The sequence below is a fragment of the Balaenoptera ricei genome, chromosome X (assembly GCF_028023285.1).
Source record: "Balaenoptera ricei isolate mBalRic1 chromosome X, mBalRic1.hap2, whole genome shotgun sequence".
In the NCBI taxonomy this organism is placed as follows: domain Eukaryota; kingdom Metazoa; phylum Chordata; class Mammalia; order Artiodactyla; family Balaenopteridae; genus Balaenoptera; species Balaenoptera ricei.
This window is the reverse complement of record NC_082660.1, coordinates 87,888,124-87,909,394: the sequence shown is the minus strand read 5'-3', so window position 1 is coordinate 87,909,394 and position 21,271 is coordinate 87,888,124. Positions and strand designations below refer to the sequence as shown.

At 37.3% G+C, this 21,271-nt stretch overlaps 1 protein-coding gene across 4 annotated transcripts in view; it reads right to left on the bottom strand.

The window, feature by feature from the left end:
- Positions 1–21,271, bottom strand: part of DIAPH2 (diaphanous related formin 2) — an 857,286-nt gene that overhangs the window by 460,267 nt on the left and 375,748 nt on the right. For all 4 annotated transcript variants that reach the window (XM_059909954.1, XM_059909955.1, XM_059909956.1 and 1 more), the window contains 2 exons: positions 15,782–15,883; positions 13,830–13,924 (listed from right to left, as the gene is read on the bottom strand). In XM_059909954.1, the coding sequence (XP_059765937.1) occupies positions 13,830–13,924; positions 15,782–15,883 (197 nt within the window). The remainder of the gene's footprint in view (positions 1–13,829; positions 13,925–15,781; positions 15,884–21,271) is intronic.

The following is a 21,271-nucleotide window of genomic DNA, read 5'->3' as shown; positions in this document are numbered from 1 at the left end:
AAAAAAATTACTCAACTAACCAGTTAGAAGCAAAAGATGAAAAAGAACAGCAGCTCACAGATACAAGTATTTTGAGATTACAATAGCATGACATAAAGTAACTATTTATTCCTCCATGATGAGAAATGGGAAAGAAATGTTTTGTGATTGTTGCCATCATTGTTAATGTTTCATTTTCCCTAAAGAACTATGAAAATGAACGTGGTAAATACAAGTTGTTATTTCAGACAAAAATGTTTTCAAATTCTACAATACTAATGCCATTATAGCCTTAATTGATATACTTGTAGTCTTCTAAAGTCATCAACCCTTGTAAAGTGCATGTACACATGCAGAATCACAAGCCTGCATAAAATACAGATGGTCGATAACCACGTAAATAGATCAATGATTACAAAGATGGATTGAGGAGACAAAAACGAGCTCTACTATTACACATGCATGAATTTCCTGACTATAAGAATAATTATACTCTAGAACTGGTTAATTGAGGGAAGTTGAAGAATCTTTTTTCCCCGCAGAATCGATAGATACCCATCTATCTTTGATGACTTAGGAGGAGCATTGCCTGGAATCAGGGGAATGGATTGTATGACCTTTGCTCCACTCTCATCATTTTGTCAGGACCCAACAATAAGTTCTATAAATCATAAAATCTGTTTTGAGACATAAAATAACATTTGAAAACATAATCATGTGGTTACCTGTAGACCCCTACACATTGGGTTCAGAGTTGGATACTTGAATGGGTTTCAGAAAAGTAACAGAGCCAGCATAAATGGAAACTATCTGGGGAAGAAAAAGCCAGCTGGAATATTCCTGTGCATGTGAATGCAGCTCTTTTTCCCCTTTCCTGTTTGTCCATTTCTGTTCCCCTCTAACCTTAAAAGAACCTAATAATAGGAATGAGATCACTAAACTATTGAAACTAACTCCTGACTTACGCTCTCCTGAATGCACACCATGCCTTGTCTAACCTGTTGATTCCTTTCCTAAAGAGGAGTAAGAATGTAGAATTAAGCAGATAAAAATGGCTAGCTCTCTACCCCCTACAGCCCCCTTAGCAATCCTGCAGGCAGATCAGGCAGGCAAAATAACATCTGAAGAGAGAGTCAGCCAGTCTGCATGCAATGGAGAATGATGCAGAACCCAACCTCCTGCCTCGATAATTCACTGAGATTCTCCCCCACTGCCATTTCTCCCTTTAAAAACTGTCATGGCTTAGCAGAATCTTAGGAGTTGGTCTCTGGATACAAGTCCACCTCTCCCCAGATTGCCAGCTTTTCTGATCAAAGCACCTTTCCTTTCTACCAACACTTGCCTCTCGAATTATTGCCTTATGAGCGGCGAGCAGCTAAACCTGAGCTCAGTAACACATGTATCATAGAAGGACATCTGTGGAGGTATTTCTGAAGCTTCCAGGTAAGAAGGAGATACCCTAGAGCTCTATTTCACCAAGGGAGAATTATTTAGAACGATTAGGACCCTTTACACAAAAAAGAATTTATTTAAATGAAAGAAAAGAAGAAAGGAAAGGAGGGGGGGAAGAAGGAAAGAAAGAAGGAGGGAAGTGAGACAGAGTAGGAAAAAGGGCGGGAGGAAGGGAGGAAAGGAAGGAAAATTCAGAGAAAACAAAGCGGGTGGAAGGGGAGCAGAAAATATTATACTGGACAGTTGCATGCCCAACAGGAATGCATCTGTCCCTTAAAAATAAGGGCAACAGAGACCAAAAGACAATAAACAGAACATTTGCTTAAGGAATACAGGTGTCTAGTAAATAGTGTGGATTGTTTGAAGAAAGAACTGCAAGAAAATAACTACTTTAAGTACGACACTACAATTGAGGATATCAAGAGAGGTCTCTTTTCCCCTGATATCATTCTCTTATTCATCACTCCTCAAAACTCTCTCCTGTGCTAGCTTGTGTGATGCACCAAAGAACCTGGCACTCCCTCTGATATGCTGGCTCCCTTTGTTCTGATTTCTCTAACAACATCCATCCCCTCAACCTGTGTGGTGTCCAGAAATGTGGACCTTAACGTTCCAATGGTCACTTTTTTCACTATCAACCTCAAGAATTTCTCTGGTCTTTAAACTAGAACAATCATTTCTTTGCAAATGACTCCCCAAATCCTTAATTTCAGTCATCATCTCTATTCTGACTTCCAACACATATTCTAATGCAATGTATCTGTAAAATTTTCTCCTCTACCCTGGAAGTATTTTCTCTCCCACATGATTTGCCTCTTTTTATTAGTAGTACAACCATTCTATCTATCACCAAGATTTTTCGATGAATCTTTTCTTTGTAACTTCTTATTTATCCACCTTTCCTCTTTTTTCTCTACCCACAATGTATTGCAGGGCTTCACTGTACCTTATACTTGTTTTTCTGTTTTTGTTTTTGTTTTTTTTCAGCCATGCCACGTGGCTTTGCGGGATCTTAGTTCCCTGACCAGGGATTGCACCCAGGCCCTCAGTAGTGAAAGCATGGAGTCCTAACCACTGGACTGCCAGGGAATTCCCCTATACCTTATACTTGAAATTACAATTATCTCCCCATCTCTAATCTCTTTTCACAAAGCCATTTGGCATACTGCAGCTACAGAAATCTTCCTAAACACACATGTAAACATGTCCAAATCCAATAGCTTGGCATTCAAGTTTTCTACCAGGGGTCAAAAAGCCTGATGCTTATAGGGACTAGGAATAAATCAGAGTGGGTAAAACGTAGTGGGGGGTGGTAGGGCCTGTGGCAAATGGGACAGTATGTAACACTCAAATTCTACCATTTAAGCACTACAAAGGCCAAAGAAAACATATTGTAGGTCACTAATTTGTGATCTCTATGCCTCAAGAGTATGACCCCAACAAATCTTTTACATGCTCTTTCTCATTGCCACCCTACATGACTTCTGAGGCATACCAGAATATAAATATTTTCCTTTAGATGCTCAAGCCTTTGCCCACTATTCCCTTTTCCTAGCCTTCTCTAACTGAGCCCTAATAATGTTGCAAAGTCCAGTTTAAGTTACACTTCTCCCAAAAAAACACTGTAACCACAGGCCACCCAAACCTACAGCTCCCCTTCTGTGAGCCTCTGTGCTAGTTTCTTTCTATTTTTATTAGATTTTATTTTTTAGAGCAGTTTTAGTTTTACAGCAAAACTGAGCAGCAAAATACAGAGAATTCCCATGTATTTCCTGCCCTTATACATGTATAGCCTCACCAACTATCAACACCCTCCCCACTAAAATGCTACATTTGTAACAACTGTTGAACCTACACTGACACATCAATATTGCCTAAAGTCCACAGTTTACATTAGGGTTCACTCTTCCTTTTGTACATTCTATGGGATTTTAACAAATGTATGACATGTATCCACAATTATATTACCACACAGAATAGTTAGTTTCACTGCTCTAAAAGGCGCAGTGGTTGAGAATCTGCCTGCCAATGCAGGGGACACGGGTTCGAGCCCTGGTCTGGGAAGATCCCACATGCCACGGAGCAACTAGGTCCGTGAGCCACAATTACTGAGCCTGCCCGTCTGGAGCCTGTGCTCCGCAACAAGAGAGGCCGCGATAATGAGAGGCCCACGCACCGCGATGAAGGGTGGCCCCCACTTGCCGCAACTAGAGAAAGCCCTCACACAGAAACGAAGACCCAACACAGCCATAAATAAATAAATAAATAAATAAATAAAAATTAAAAAAAAAAAATCCTCTGTGCTCTCCGTATTCATCCCTCCCTCTCCACTAATGCCTGGTAACCACTGATCATTTTACTGTCTTGCAATATTTTTAAGGGAAACTTCTAAGTCATGTAACTGGGAAACTTCTTCTTTTTAAAATGTTTTTTCCAGTTTTATTAAGATATATAACACTGTGAAAGTTTAAGATGTAAAATGTGATTATTTGATATATGCATATACTGCAAAATGATTATCAGAATAAGGTTCCTTTAAACACCCATCACATATACAATGGAATATTACTCAGCCATAAAAAGAAATGAAATTGGGTTATTTGTAGTGAGGTGGATGGACCTAGAGTCTGTCATACAGAGTGAAGTAAGTCAGAAAGAGAAAAAGAAATACCGTATGCTAACACATATATATGCAATCTAAATAAAAATAAATGGTTATGAAGAACCTAGGGGCAGGACGGGAATAAAGACGCAGACCTACTAGAGAATGGACTTGAGGACACGGGGAGGGGGAAGGGTAAGCTGGGATGAAGTGAGAGAGTGGCATGCACATATATACACTATCAAATGTAAAATCGATAGCTAGTGGGAAGCAGCTGCATAGCACAGGGAGATCAGCTCGGTGCTCTGTGACCACCTAGAGGGGTGGGATAGGGAGGGTGGGAGACACAAGAGGGAAGAGATATCGGGATATATGTATATGTATAGATGATTCACTTTGTTATAAAGCAGAAACTAACACACCGTTGTAAAGCAATTATACTCCAATAAAGATGTTAAAAAAAAAAAACACCCATCACAACACATAGTCATAATTTTTCTTTATTCTGGCAAGGACTTTTAAGACTTACTCTCTTAGCAACTTTCAAATATACAGTACAGTACTATTAACTGTAGTCACCATGGTGTACATTACATCCCCAGAACTTATTCATTTTATAGCTGGGATTTTGTACCCTTGAGCCAGTTTCATCCATTCTCACCTTCCCTCCACCCCTGGCAAACAAACAACAATCTACTCTGTTCCTATGAGTCTGGTTTGTCTTAATTCCACATATAAGTGATACCCCACAGTATTTGTCTTTGCCTGACATATTTCACTTAGCATAATGTCCTCAAAGTCCATCCATGTTGTCACATGTCGCAGGATTTCCTTCTTTTTAAAATCTGAATAATATTCCTGTGTGTGTGTGTGTGTGTGTGTGTGTGTGTGTGTATACATATATACATACATCACAACTTTATCCACACATCCGTCAATGGACACTGAGGTTGTTTGCATGCCTTAGCTATTGTAAAAAAAAAAAAAAAAAAAATGCTGCAACGAACATGGACATTTGGATCTCTCTTTGATATGGTGATTTTATTTCCTTCAAATATATACACAGAAGTGAGATTTCTGGATCATATAGTAGTTCTATTTTAATTTTTTAAGGAATCTCTGTACCTTTTTCCATAGTGGCTGTACCAACTTACATTCCCTCCAACAGTGCACAAGAGTTCCCTTTTTTTCATATCCTCACCAGCATTATCTGTCTTTTTGATAACAGCCATTCTAACAGGTGTGAGGTGATATCTCATTGTAGTTTTGATTTGCATTTCCCTGATGATTAGTGATACTGAGCACCTTTTCATGTACAGGTTGGCAATTGGAATATCTTCTTTGGAAAATGTCTACTCAAGTCCTTTGCCCAATTTTTATTGTAGTGTCTTTATCTGGCTTTAGTATCAGGGTAACGCTGGCCTCAAAAAATGAGCTTTTGAGTGTTCCTTCCTCTTCAATTTTTTGGAAGTGTTTCAAAAGGATCGATGTTAATTCTTTTTTAAAGGTTTGGTAGAATTCACCAGTGAAACAGTCTGATCCCAGACTTCTCCTTGAGAGGTTTTTAAATACTGTTTCAATATCCTTAGTCATTACTGATGTGTTCATATTTTCTGTTTCTTCAGGATTCATTCTTGGTAAGTTGTATGTCACTAGGAATTTATTCATTTCTTCAATTAGTTGGTATCTGTTTATAGTAGTCTCTTATGATCCATTGTATTTCTTTGATATGGGTTGCAATGTCTCCTATTTCATTATGATTGTATTTATCTGAGTCTTCTTTTTTTCTTAGTCTAGCTAATGGTTTGTCAAATTTACCTTTTCAAAAAATTACCTCTTAGTTTCATTGATCTTTTCTATGGTCTTTTACTCTCATTTATTTCTGCTCTAGCCTTTATTATTTCCTACCTTCTACTAACTTTGGGATTAGTTTTTGCTTATTTTTCTATTTCCTTGAGGAGTAAAGTTAGGTTGTTTGAGATCTTTCTTTCTTCTTGATGTGTTTATCCCTATAAACTTGCCAGTTAGAATTGCTTATTTATCCCCATCCAATAAGTTCTGGTATGTTGTGTTTCCATTTTGATTTGTCTCAAGGTATTTCTTTATTTCTTCTTTTTTCCTTCTTTGATCCATTAGTTGTTCAGGAGTGTTATGTTTAATTTTCATGTTTCTATGCATTTTCCACCTTTCCTCCTGTTATTGATTTCTAGTTCTATGTCACTGTGGTCAGAAAAGATATGTGATACAATTTCAATCTTCTTAAATTTGCTATCTATTAACTATCGTATGATCTATCTTGGAGAATATTTCATGTGTACTTGAAAAGAATATGTAGTCTGCCTCTGTTGGATGAAATGTTCTGTATATGTCTGTTAGGTTCATTAAGTCGTAGTGTTGTTCAAATCCACTGTTTACTTATTGATTCTCTGTATGGATGGTGTATCCATTGTTTAAAGTGGGGTACTGAAGTCCCCATCTATTACTTTATTGTTGTTTATTTCTCCTTTTAGCCCTTGTTTTAGTTCTATTAGTATTTACTTTATATATTTAGATGTTCCAATGTTGGATGCATAAATATTTACAATTGTTACATCTTCTTGATGAACTGACCACTCTGTCATTACATAATGACTGTCTTTGTCTGTTTTGACCATTTTTTTGCTTAATGTCTATTTTGTCTGTTGTAAGTATCACAACCCTTGCTTTCTTTTGGTTACTATTTGCTTGAAGTATCTTTCTCCATCCCTTCAATCTCAAGCTATGTGTGTACTTAAAGCTAAAGTGAGTCTCTTATAGACAGAGTATCTTTTAATCTTGTTTTTTACATTCAGGCTATTCTATGTCTTCTGATTGGAGATTTTAATACTTTTATCTTTAAAGTAATTGTTGATAGGTAGGAACTTGCTTTTGCCTTTTGTTAATTGTTTTCTGAATGTTTTGTTCCTTGCTTCTTCTAATGTTCTCATCCTTTGAGATTTGAGTACTTTTTGTGGCAGTATGCTTTGACTTCTTTATCAAAATCTTTTGTGTATCTACTATAGGCTTTTCCTTTGTGGTTACCATGATGCTTACATAAAATATATTTATAACATCCTAATTTAAACTGATAACAACTTAATTTCAATAGCATACTAAACTTTATAATTTTACTTCTTGCCCCCCTCACAGTTTACATTATTTTAGGTTACAATTTACACTTTTTATAATGTGTACCTAATGACAGATTATTGAAGTTATGATTATTTTTAATACATTTGTTTTTTTAACTTTTAAACTAGAGTTGTAAGTGAATTATGCAACACCATTATAATATTAGAGAATCTGACTTTGGCTACATATTTACCATCACCAGTGAGTTTTACACATTCATATGTTTTTACAGTTTAAATTAGCATCTTTTCATGTTAGCATGAAAAACACCCTTTAGTATTTCTAGTGATGATGAACTCCTTCAGCTTTGTTTGTTTGAGAAAATATTTATCTTCATTTCTAAAGGACAGCTTTTCTGGGTAGACTGGTCTTGGTTGACAGGTGTTTTTCGTTTTTTTTTTTTTTTCTTTCAATATTTTGAATATATCATTCCACATTTCCCTGGCCTGTAATATTTCTTTTGAGAAATTCACTGATAGTCCTGTAGGCTTTCTTCACTCTTTTTCATTCTTTTTCCTTTTTACTCCTATGACTGGATAATTTCAAATGTCCTACCTTTCAGGTCACTTGTCTCTCTTCTGCTTGATCAAGTGTGATATTGAATCTCTCTATTGAATTTTTCAGTTCAGTCATTGTATTACTCAGCTCTAGGATTTCTGTTTGTTTGTGTGTTTTTTTGATGGTCACTTTTCCTTTGTTCAACTTCTCATTTTGTTTATGCATTGCTTTCCCAATTTTGTTTAGTTGTCTTTCTGTGTACTGCTATAGTTCACTGAACTTCTTTAAGAGGATTATTCTTAATTATTTTTCAGAAAATTCATAGATCTCCATTTCTTTAGGGTCAGTTATTGGAGTCCTATTAGTTTCCTTTGGTGGTGTCATTTTTACCTGATTCTTTGTGATTCTTGACTCCTTGCATTAGTATCTGCACATTTGAATAAGTGGTCTTCTTTCCCAGAATTTATGTTTGCTATCACAGGGTAAGACCTTCACTCATCAGCCCAACCTGGGGTACTAGATGAGTCAGCTGATAGCATTTTTTGGCAAGTGGGGCTTGCTATTGGAGTCCCTAGTTGGATGACGCTATTGCCCAGTATCTGAGGTCAGAGGGGGTGCCACTGGTTGAGCTCCACTGTTGGGTGTAACTGCTGGCTGAGCTCCACGTTCAAGCAGGGCTACTGCGTGGATGCCCAGATTGAGTGGGGCTACTGACTGTGCTCTGTGGTCAGGTGGGGCCACTAACTGGGTTCTGTAACCACCTCTGGTCAGGCGAGGTGACAGGCTGTGTTCCCGGGTAGGGTGGTGCTACTGGTTGGCAAGTGGGCAGGGCTATGAATGGGCTTTGCAATTGCTCCTGGTCAGCTGAGGTCTCAGGCTGTGCTCCTTGAGTGAATGGCACTGCTGGCTGGACTATGTTCAGTTGGAGCTGCAGGCTGTGCTCTGTCATCAAGTAGGGCTTCAGGCTGTGCCCTAATGTTGCACAGGGCTGCAGGCTGGGCCTCACGACCTGGTAGGCTACTGGATATGCCCTGACCGGGCTCTCTGGTGGTGAGGGACTTCCAACTGTATCCTGCAGTTGGGTGGGGCTAGGGACTGTGCTCTGTGGTCAGGCACGGTCACTGGCTAGGGTCCCTTATCAGGTGAAGCAACAGGCTATGCTCCACAATTGGGCAGGGTAACTGGCTGGGTTCCCTGCTTGGAGGAGGCTGCAGGCCTGGACAAGGCTAGATGTTCAGCAATCGGGCAGGGTCATAGATTGTACTCTGCTGTTGGGTGGGGTTATAGTCTGGACTCCGTGGCTCAGTGTTACTGCAGATTGGGCTCTGAGACTATCCAGGGTCACTGTTCAAGCTCCCTGGTTATGTGGAGCCAAGAGTATGCTTAACAGTTGGGCAAGGCTGCTTGCTTGGCTCTCCGACCAAGCAGGGCTATAGCATGGGCTCCACAGTGGCCTGGGTTCTCAGGCTAGGCTACTTGGACAGGTAAGACTAGAGGCTATGCTCAACAGTTACACAGGGCTGCAAATCTGCTTTCCAGCCCAGGCAGGACAGCAGAACAAGCTCCATGGCTGGCACAGCCCATTGACCAGGCACCCAAATCAGGCAGAACTGTCCACCGAACTCTCTAGCCAGATGGGGCCACCAGTTTGGCTCCGAAGATGCGCAGAGCCACTGGCTGGGATCTCTGCTTGGGCACTGCTACAAGCAGAAATGCAGTCTGCCAAGATCTAAGTGCTGTTGCTGTAAACCCCACCTCAACTTCTCCACCTCTATCTGATCTCCAGTGGTTGAGCCCCACAGATTCCCCCAGTTATCTCTATGAAGTGTGGCCCAAATGGTCCTTCTGGGAAGCGTCCCACAGTGCTGGGGGAGCTAGACGTCCACCTAGGGTTCTCTTTTTCCAGTGGAGAAACTATAGGCCCAGGGGGCCCTCTCGGTGCAGTGCTGTGCCAGTCTGGGGAGGGGCAATGTGGTCAGAATGTAGTTGATCCTCTCATCCTTCTAATGTGGTACTTTTTAGTCTGCCATCTCGATTGGCAAACTTTTCTGTACTAGTTTCTATCCTCTTCGTTTTTGCCATGAACTCTTTAACACCAGCTTACGGATCCCTTCTCAAAATAAAGTAAAATACATAAAAATACAAAAGAAACCAATTATATTGAAATAGTTATCAAGATATTTAAGAAAATAAATTGTGATATAATAATAGATGTGCTTCTTGATTAAAGCATTAAAAAATAAGATCTAGTGGCAGCTTTAATAACTAGTGTAATTTTGAAGTAGTTATGACTGTAAATAATATTTCAAGATATCTGCCACAAATTTAATGTGATAGGAAAACATTTATTATTTCTATTAGTGACAAAGTTAGAGGTACTGTTAATACCACTTTGGTCTGTTGCCTATATTGTTAATCAGATGAAATACTAAATATTAGTTAGCAGGTAAAGAAAATAAAGAGGCAGTATTTTTCACATCTAAGTTCAGGAGCCCCTGAATTCTCTCCATGGGTCTCCCAGGGGCCTTTGGACCCCTGGTTAAAAACCCCTGCTTTATACATATCTTTGTAATTATTCTGCAGCAATTTTATACTGCCTTCTATGTTAATCATCTTTTTTCTGCTTAGGCTTTGTGAATATGACCATAATCTCCCTACCAACGTGAATTTCCTCAGCATTTAAGAATCATTTGCATGCACTGATGTTCTAAAATAGAATATACTGTTATTTTTCCTTCAACGCTTGAATCACTTTTTTAAAACTGCTAATTTCTTTTTTTTTTGGTCAATGTTCTATATGTAAATGTGCCTACAAATATTTCATTTTTACCACTGATGTCCTAAAAACACTGGTCTTAGAGTTTTCTCTCAATAGATCAAATTAAATTACACTAAAGCAGATTTTCAAAGCTGAAATAATAACTCCAAGAATCACCTAAATTTAGTACACATTATTTGGAACTAACTCATAATTGCATATATTAGAAGCTCCTCAACAATCTCAGGATATGGTGTACTTTTTAAGTGTTTCTATGCGTTCTTGTAAGTATTTTAGGACTTTTCAACTTCTTCCATATAGTGAACTTGGTTTCTAGCTTCAATTTAGATATTTTGAAATAAAGGAGACATTAATATTTTTATTAATAACCTTAAATTTGGGGCTCTCTTTTGCTGATTAAATTAACATCTGGGGGTATGTTTTTGTTTTGTTTTGCTTTTTTAGTAAAGGATTTATCCTGCCAAATAACTAAAATCTATTAGTTGTCTGGCAGGGAAGAGCCTATTGACCCAAACTAGGAGAGATAATACTGGTGTTAATTCAAGTCTCTGGGAAGCAATGTGTCCTTAATTGTTTTTTGTTGTTTTTGTTGTTATGAGGAGACAACCATGCCACATGAGCAACAAACTATGATTATGCATGGATGGAGTTTAGCACTGTAATCAAATAGAACTTACAACAAAGTTAATCTGATGATACATATTTAATGCTATGCATTATCAATGTGCTACATGGTAATTAGTCATAAATGGTAAACAGCTCCTTTGAATGGCAAATTGATGTTACTTTTGCATCACTGAAGCAAACCCTTTCTAGGATGGGAGGGAGAAAGGCAGTGGTGATCTAGTCTTTTCTCTGGCCTGAGGGAAGCAGTCTCCTTTGGGTACTTGAAAATCAAATGACTGTTTCTACCCAGGACCTTCCTCCTTACTAGAAGATACTCAGACATTGGATTTGTCTGCATAAACGCAATATTAACTTTCATAACTCAGATGAGTTATTCACAATTTGTGCCTCGTACCCAAGCAGCACAATTCCAATCATGCATACTATTAAATTACATGTTAAATTGTTTTCTCCTACAAGCAGAAGTAAGAAAATGAGTTTTGATTGAGCAGGGTAAGGAATGAGAAGAAATTTTAGAGTATCTGGCATCGAGGAGGAAGGCAAGCCAGCTTGGAAAAAAGTCTTCAGTGGCCTGCTTTAAACGAAAGGAAAGCACAAAATTGTTGGGGCAAAGGATGCAAGTGATAAAACACACAGAGATGTGAAAAAGAGAAAGATACAGGCTTAAAAAAGGGACTGGATGTCTAGAAAAGAGGAAGAGATGAGACAGAAAAAGGTTAACCCATCCCCAGCAAACAGGAAATGCACGGAAGCAATGGGTATAACACTCGCAGAAGGAGCCTGGCAGGATCTACACTTCGTGGTTCTCCTTCACTCACCTTCCGAGATTTAGCATGATAATGTGATTTCACAAGCAGTCCTTTTGACTGCATAGTGGATAAGATTAAACCAGCTGAATTCAATAATTTAGACATAATTTACTGCCTTCTCCAAATTGAAAGCAATTCCTTCCTCCCAACTGGACCAGGCAATTTACAGAGAGAAACAAATATGTATCGTTTATGCTACAAAATCAAGTGAAACAGAAAAAAAAAAAAAAAAACCCACGTAATACATTTCTATATATACATTTTTAAAGCTTGTTGCATATTAGAGGGCCACTCATAAGTGAGACCCCTTCTGTTTCTTACATTCCCTAAAGAGCTGAAAACATGACTTAAAAAATAATAAATGTTTTTAATCTTACAGGTAAATAAATATCACAGTAGCATTCTGCATATTTACATTCTTTTTTATTTACTAAGGCATGTGAAGGAAAAGCTACAGTTTTAATGGGCAAAATAAATGCCTACATTGATTAATTCTTCAAAATATGGTTCTCTTTTACTAAAATCTGATCATACAGAAAAGACTAGAAAGCTTCAACTACTGAATAGGAGTCAGATGTTTGTTTGCCTTTTTGTACTTTAAAATGAAACTGTCCAACTGGATAAAAAGAGGGAGAACTAAGTCACATTTAGGCTTTTTAACTTGCTCATTCTGACTATTGTGCAAAGAATCACGGGAATAAGGCGGGCAGGACAAATGTGATCAGCTCTCCATTTCAACTCAGAGAACTCTGGACTTGGCTAGCTGGACAAAGAAAACACATTTTTCAAAAAACTTTTCCACAAGGGAATTTCTTAGCACAGTGTAACTTTCGTTGAGGTTAATAAAGTTGTGTCATGATAATAAAGAGCCTACATAAACTCATTAACCCTTAGTCCTACAGGGTAAACTGTAATGCAAGCCTACACTATGCAATGGAGAAACTTCTATATAGACACAGCCTGCTCAAATGGCAGACACTGGTGCTCTGAGATTTAGAGACAGTCTAAGGGGAGGTATAACAAAATTGTTACAGCATAAACTACTCAATCTTCTTAAAATCAAAGCAAGCCACGTGGCTCAAAAACAAACAACAACAAAAAACCTGCAATGACTATGCCCATCCATGAAATACCTTGCAGTTCTTCCTTCCAAAAATTAAACCAGACAGGGTCAAACATATGAAGAATTCTAAGAATTAGATCTAATAGAGTGCTTTATTCTACCAAGCAGTTTATTTGGTGTAATCCTCACAGTGACCTAGTAATGTCAGATGAGAAGATAGGGCTTTAGCAAACTGACATAGTTTGCCCATAGGAGGCAGAATAATAGAATAAAAAGAGCAATGGCTTTAGAGTCTTGATAGGCTTTGTTCTGAGTCTCAGCTCTACTACTCTGCCACTTACCAGCTAGGTGACAGTGGGCAATCTCTCTAAGCCTCAGTTTCCTGATGTGTAAATGAGGATAATAGTACTTATCTCATAGGACTGTTGCAGGATTCAATGAGATAAAATATATAAAGCACACAATCCCCAGCATGTTAAGTGCTTAACAAGGGATAACTTTACCATTCACCCACTGATCCTGAGGAAGCTATTTTAACCTCTTGGCCTATACACTTTTACGTCCATACAATGGTAATAACAATATCTACTTAAGAGTGTCATTGCGATGATGAAATAGATGCAATTTTATGTACAGAGGATGATGCGTCTACATGTGCACACACTTAAATTTAAAAGGACACATATCTAATAAATGGCAGACACATACCTAGAACCTAGATCGTCTGAGTCCTCTTACTGTCCACACAGCTAGATATTCCTAATTCTACTATCCAAACATAGAAGAACATTTTCACACAACTCCATTGAAAGGACAGCAGTCTAGAAATACCTGTGAAAATGAAATTTAAAAGCAAAATATGCAAGTTACCTGAATTAAGGCCTCACTCAACATGTCTTCATTAACCTCCAGAATGATGTTTTTTATATCTTCATATGGCATACGATATGATCCTAGGAAGATAGCTAAAATAAAAATTGATTTTATTGAAAAGAGAGCAGCATCACAATCTTAAAGTCCTAATAAATACCTGATTCCCATTTCATAGACTCAAAATATGAAATTCCTGTCACTAATATTACTCTACAGAATTATGAACAAACAAAAGTAGCTTCCATTTGATGGAGTATACTACTCATCTAGGCAAAATGGCCTATTAGCTCAGGGTCTAACGTTTACAGCTCATGCGTATTTATATACAAGATAAAACTACTAACAGCACTGATGACTACATGCTTATGCATTTTAGATGAAGCTAATACAAAATAACCCATGAAAAGTTCGAAATTTTATCTCAAGTAGGCCTTTTAATTCAACGTAAAATTTACCGTGGAGATTGTCAGATGCATCCAATACAGCCCTTCTCGAGAATGACAGTAAAGTAACCCGATACTAAGAAAGCCATATCAATCTACTTTGCAGGTCTCCCACATAAGAAAAAATTAAAGTGTCTGAATCTTCGATGTTCTCTGCATCCCTGATGACGTTCATGAGGTATGCTATTAGTTGCTTTTATGTTGAATCAACGATTTCCCTTGTCAACTTTTTCTTAAATGGATATGTATTATGTCATATGGGAATAATTCAACAAATTATACCTAGAAAAGCTTACACTGACTCAGAAAGCGTTGTTCAACAATACATTCCACTTTAACCTCCATTGAACATACTTTTTAAAGAACATACATGTGTTCTTATCACCAGAACATAAATATATTCCTAAGAAGTTTTTTTTTTTTCATGGAGAGGTCTATATGCCTTCACTGGTACCTAAAGAAAAAGCATCCTCCCCTGTCCAGGCAAATGATTACCTAGACATAAACACCAAACGAGACCTCCATAATCCAAATAAATAATGTTGACAGATATCAACTAGCAATTAAGATCATACTACTTTTTTTTTTTTTTTTAAAGTACTGAACATCCACTTTATAAAAAAAAAGGACTGTCGGGTAAGCAATGTACACAGGCAAAACAGCTATTAGGAGACTGCTTTTCTGACAGCAACATTCCTACTGACATAAGAATAAGAATGACGAGTTGTTTATTTTAATCTGATTCTCTATAGCACACTCCTTCACAAAATAAACTCCCAAGGTATTTCTCTGCATACTTAGAAATGCTTGATGTGCTGAGATTTCTCATACATAGTGTTTTAGTATCCTCAGAATATAAACACAGCATACTGTGGTGACACACACACACACACACACACACACACACAAAAGCTAAATTTAATACAGAGTGGAGACTATGTCAAAAAAAACTTAGGACCTGTGTAAATGAAGATGGGTTTAACTGTCCAGCTACTTTAGGAAAAGCGTATTTAATGGTTGACTGCTTTGTTAAAGGCTTTAAGGTTCACTAACCAGTTTTAAAGTACAGTGGTTAACAACTAGCTCACATCACAATTCCTTCAAATATAAAGCAAATAGTAGTAAAAGGATTTGCCCAATGTGACTAGTGAATACTCTAAAACTATCACTCCCAGGCCTAGGCAGAAGGAAAAAAAATATAACACTCTTTTCAACTCTGCCTTTCCTCTCACTGTGGCCTCTAACAATGCTGAATGATCAGTACTTTCCAAAGCTTTATTATTCATAAATTTCACCTGGCCTAGCCGAGGCTAAATTATGGTAGTCTCTATTATGGCTGAATGACAAAAAGGCAGCCTAAATCATGTTTACACAGAATTTTGTTCCTAGTAGGTGCTAAATATACCTGTTCAAAGAAGTCACAACTTTGTTTTAAATACATCCAACAACCCCTCACCACCATCACCACCATCACCACCACTCCCTACTGAGAAAATAATCACATACAAAGATTCTGGGCTGTTTTGGGATCCAAAATTCTCAACTCTTTCACTTTCTTCTTTGTAGGCAGGGTCTTCTTTTCTTCAAAAGCTTCTGCATTCTTTTGAACTGAAAGAAAAATGTTGATTCATAAATAATAACAGTACTAATCCAAATACACGGAATCACATTAGTAAGGCATATTAACTACATTAATAAAGCTCATGCCCAAATCAATAAATGGGTTTATTTCATTAGTTCAAGGAAGAGGATAAACATAAAAATATAGACCTGTTTAGAGGTTTCCCTACAAATTAAATATCAGCACTTAAGCAGAAAAGATAAGCCAAACAGAACCAAAAATCAATTGCTGCTTCTTACCTAATGTGCAGCATAAATTACTCCTTAACCAGGTTCCTACAGCAGTACTGGAATTAAATATATAGTAAAATCTCCCTAATTTGGACTAATTGAGGAAAAAGGCAGATGTGCATTTATCCTAAAATATGCTAAAATTTAGGCAGGTCTTTAATTCAGTGAAATTGCTTTAAAGATATCTAAGGTAACTTTAACTGCTAAACAGGTTGCCATATAAAAACTCCTGCTGAGACTGCTTTGAAGAATAGACATGAAACATTTGCAAGTTAGACAACAGTTAGCACCTATTTGCATACCCATAATTAATAAACCTCAAAGACATGGTCTTTTCAGTAAGTTCCCTTTGTCTCCCTCACCATTTTTTAGTGCTCTTTGCTTTCTTTGAACGAAAGATTTATCTATGCTATATTCAGAAGGTAACTCTTGAGTTCCAAACAGTTAAAATGTCCTGAAACCGTGAGGAGTGACAGTGTCAAGGAGGGGCTTTAGACCCCCATCACTTCCACCAGCCCTCCCTCCAAACAAGCCATCCCCCAAACCAAAGTGAAAAACAACATCCTGTCTGCTAAGAAAATGAAGATTTATGTCAAATCCCTAAACCCCTCCTACATAGAAATTCTACAGCTACCACTATATTCCTGTGTTGGCAGTTTACCTCTTCTAATATAAAAACAGGGTTGTAGGTAATGGGAAAAAATATGAAAAAAGTTAAGCCAACATTTTTCAGTCAAGCAGAATGATATGCTCTTGGCCCCAAACTCTTGCTGCTAAATTTCATCACTAAATCACATGGCCATCATCATGTTGTTTCTTTATTATTTTTAAAAAATACAACGTCATTTTGAGGCAATCAGTATTTACCTGATCTTTGTTAAGGAGATCACAAATGAGTTACTGATTTTCTTGAGAGGAAAAGTAACCCACAACCACAGTAGATTTTTTGCTAAGCTATGTGTTCACAGATATGAGCATCTGGAAAACTTTCTAGAAGGCATCAAACTATTGTGGGTCCATTAAGACACCCCCCTTTGTTTTACTGATGCAAAATATATGAAAATTAAATGAACTTACTACAAAAATAACAGTAAAAAATAATTACCTGAATAACTAAATTCCTAACAGTTACTGCTAAGCTCTACAAGTATGACCAATCTAAAGTGATGGAGAGCCCAATCAGGCTAGGTAATTACACTTGACAATCATGATCTTATGGGAGTGCCAAGTAGTTTGCCATGTTTACGCAAGATAAAAGAGTTATTGGTCAACTGGAAGAAAAATGACTTTTAAGATATTCTTTTAAAACCATCACAAGTGTTCCCCCAAAGGATCTAAGACTACAGTGTCTCTCCTATAAAATAATCAGCATTTTAATTTATCCTAATTTTCAAGCCACTCCCAGCTTAAGACAACTCTATAGAAAGAAATAACAGTCCAACAGTCAGTCCTTCTGTCAATAAAAAAATTATCTGAATTGTATTGAAATTGCTTCTAGTATCATTCAGAAATGTGTCCTAGTCAAACAGATTAGTCAAGAAAACTGTCCTAATCTTTCAATATGCCTTAAATCCCACTATGGGAGACTAATTAACAAAGTACATATACAATGAAAATGTTATAGTATGAAAGACATATTAAGATTATCCTGCAAACTAACAGACTCCTGACTAACCCAGGTATACATAATGCTCATTTTGTACGACTTCATATTTTTGCTTTTTTTAAAAAGTATATTTCAACCTCTCCCCTTTTCACATGAACAGACTGTTTAAAATTAAGATTAGATCTCTTAAATATCTTGAGTTCACAGTTTTGTTTTTTGAATCCTAGTATATTTTCCTTGTATTATACAATTTGGTTTTATCTTGGGTTCAAGAAATGGTAAGAACTCCATGAGTGGGCACTGCTGTTCTGAGAATCATTAGAGCAAAGCTAGTTTAAAATAACTCCTTAACTAGACAGGCTTTCAGAAACAGTAATGTTTTCACCAGGATCAGTAGATATTGACCAGTGGCTATTATCACCTTTGGCTTTCTTGTCTTTAAAAGCATTCCTTAGCAATCAAAACCACAGGCTTAGATAAATATAGAATTTGAAGAGAGGCAATGATGTATGAAACTTAACTATATAGTATTGAAGCTTTCCTATATTAAAAAGTTGCTGCTTTCATAATGACTAGAAAATGTCACTTGTCCTAAGATGCTTTTATTTCATATATGTTTCTAATACTTACAAAACTTAAATATTCCATAACTTAATTTAAAAAATGGATAATCCCATAACTCGATTAAAACTCAAATATATATCTCTCCAAGGAAGACATATGGAATGGCCAACAAGCTTATGAAAAGATGTTCAACATTGCTAATCATAAAGGAAATGCAAATCAAAACCACAATGAGATATCACCTCACACCTGTTAAGATGGCTATTATTTAAAAAAAAAAAAGATAAGTGTTGGTGAGGATATAGAGAAATTGGAACCCTTGTACACTATTGGTAGGAATGTAAAATGGTACAGCCACTAGGGCCACTAGGAAAAACAGTATGGAGATTCCTCAAATAATTAAAATAGAACTACCATACAATCCAGCAATCCCACTTCTGGGTAAATATCCAAAAGAATTGAAATTCAAATCTTGAAGAGTTATCTGCACGCCTATGTTTACTGCAGCATTATTCACAATAGCCAAGATATGGAAACAATCTAAATGTCCATCAAAGGATGAATGAATAAAGAAAGTGTGGTATATACATATAATGGAATATTATTTAGCTTTCAAAAAGAAGGAAATCCTCCGAATAGCCAAAGCAATCTTGAGAAAGAAAAACGGAGCTGGAGGAATCAGGCTCCCAGACTTCAGATTATACTTACAAAGCTACAGTAATCAAGACTGTATGGTTCTGCCACAAAAACAGAAATATAGACCAATGGAACAGGATAGAAAGCCCAGAGATAAACCCATGCACCTATGGTCACCTCATCTATGACAAAGGAGGCAAGAATATACAATGGAGAAAAGACAGCCTCTTCAATAAGTGGTGTTGGGAACACTGGATAACTACATGTAAAAGAATGAAATTAGAACACTCCCTAACACCATACACAAAAATAAACTCAAAATGGATTAAAGAGCTAAATGTAAGGCCAGACACCATCAAACTCTTAGAGGAAAACATAGGCAGAACACTCTTTGACATAAATCGCAGCAAGATCTTTTTTGAACCACCTCCTAGAGTAATGAAAATAAAAACAAAAATAAACAAATGGGACCTAATGAAGCTTAAAAGCTTTTGCCCAGCAAAGGAAACCATAAACAAGACAAAAAGACAACCCTCAGAATGGGAGAAAATATTTGCAAAAGAAGTAACGGACAAAGGATTAATCTCCAAAATATACAAGCAGCTCATGCAGCTCAATATCAAAAAAACAAACAGCCCAATCAAAAAATTTGTGGAAGACCTAAATAGACATTTCTCCAAAGAAGACATACAGATGGCCAGCAAACACATGAAAAGATGCTCAACATCACTAATTATTAGAGAAATACAAATCAAAACTACGAGGTATCACTTCACACTGGTCAGAATGGCCGTCATCAAAAACAATCTACAAACAATAAATGCTGGAGAAGGTGTGGAGAAAAGAGAACCATCTTGCACTGCTGGTGGGAATGTAAATTGATACAGCCACTGTGGAGAACAGTATGGAGGTTCCTTGAAAACCTGAAAATAGAACTACCATATGACCCAGCAACCCCACTGCTGGGTATATACCCAGAGAAAACCATAATTCAAAAGGATACATGCACCCCAATGTTCACTGCAGCACTATTTACAATAGCCAAGACATGGAAGCAACTTAAATGTCCATCAACAGAGGAATAGATAAAGAAGATGTGGTACATATATACAATGGAATATAACTCAGCTATAAAAAGGAACGAAATTGAGTCATTTGTAGAGATGTGGATGGACCTGGAGACTGTCATACAGAATGAAGTAAGTCAGAAAGAGAAAAACAAATATCGTATATTAACGCATATATGTGCAATCTAGATAAATGGTATAGATGATCTTATTTGAAAAGAAAAAACAGAGACACAGATGTAGAGAACAAATGAAGAGAACAAATGTATGGATACCAAGGGGGAAGGAGAGTGGGATGAATTGGGAGATTGGGATTGACATATATACACTATTTTTTTTTTTTGGCTGCATTGTGTCTTAGTTGTGGCACACGGGATCTTTCGTTTTAGTATGTGGGCTCTTCATTGCAGTGCGCAGGCTCCAGAGCATGAAGGGTCAGTAGTTGTGATGCGTGGGGTCTCCAGTTGTGGGGCACGGGCTCCAGAGAGTGTGGGCTCTGTAGCTGTGGCATGAGGGCTCTCTAGTTGTGGCACATAGGCTCAGTAGTTGTGGCATGCGGGCTCAGTTGCCCCACAGCATGTGGGATCCTAGTTCCCCTACCAGGGATTGAACCCTCATCCCCTGCATTGGGAGGTGGATTCTTAACCACTGGACCACCAGGGAACTCCCTGACATAAATACACTACTGATACTATGTATAAAATAGATAACTCATGAGAACCTACTATATAGCTCAGGGAACTCTACTCAATGCTCTGTGGTGACCTAAATGGGAAGGAAATCCAAAAAAGAGGGGATATGTATATACGGGGACATATATACATATATGTATAGCTGACTCACTCTGCTGTACAGTAGAAACTAACACAACATTGTAAAGCAACTATACTCCAATAAAAATTAATTTAAAAAAAAAGAAAGAAAATCACTATCCTAGAGTACACAGAAAAATAAATAAATAAATAAATAAAGAAGGAAATCCTGCCATATGCAACAACATGGATGAACCTGGAGGACGTTATGCTAAGTGAAATAAGCAATTCACAAAAGGGCAAATACTGCAATGCTTACACTTATATGAGGCATCTAAAATGTCACACTCATAGAAACAGTGTAGAATGGTGGCTGCCAGGAGCTGGAGGGAGAGGGACATGGGGCATTACTGTTCAATGTGTTATACAAGTTAAATAAGTTCTACAGATCTGTGGTACAACACTGAGCCTTACAGTTAACAATACTGTATTGTGTACTTAAAAATTTGTTAAGGGGGTA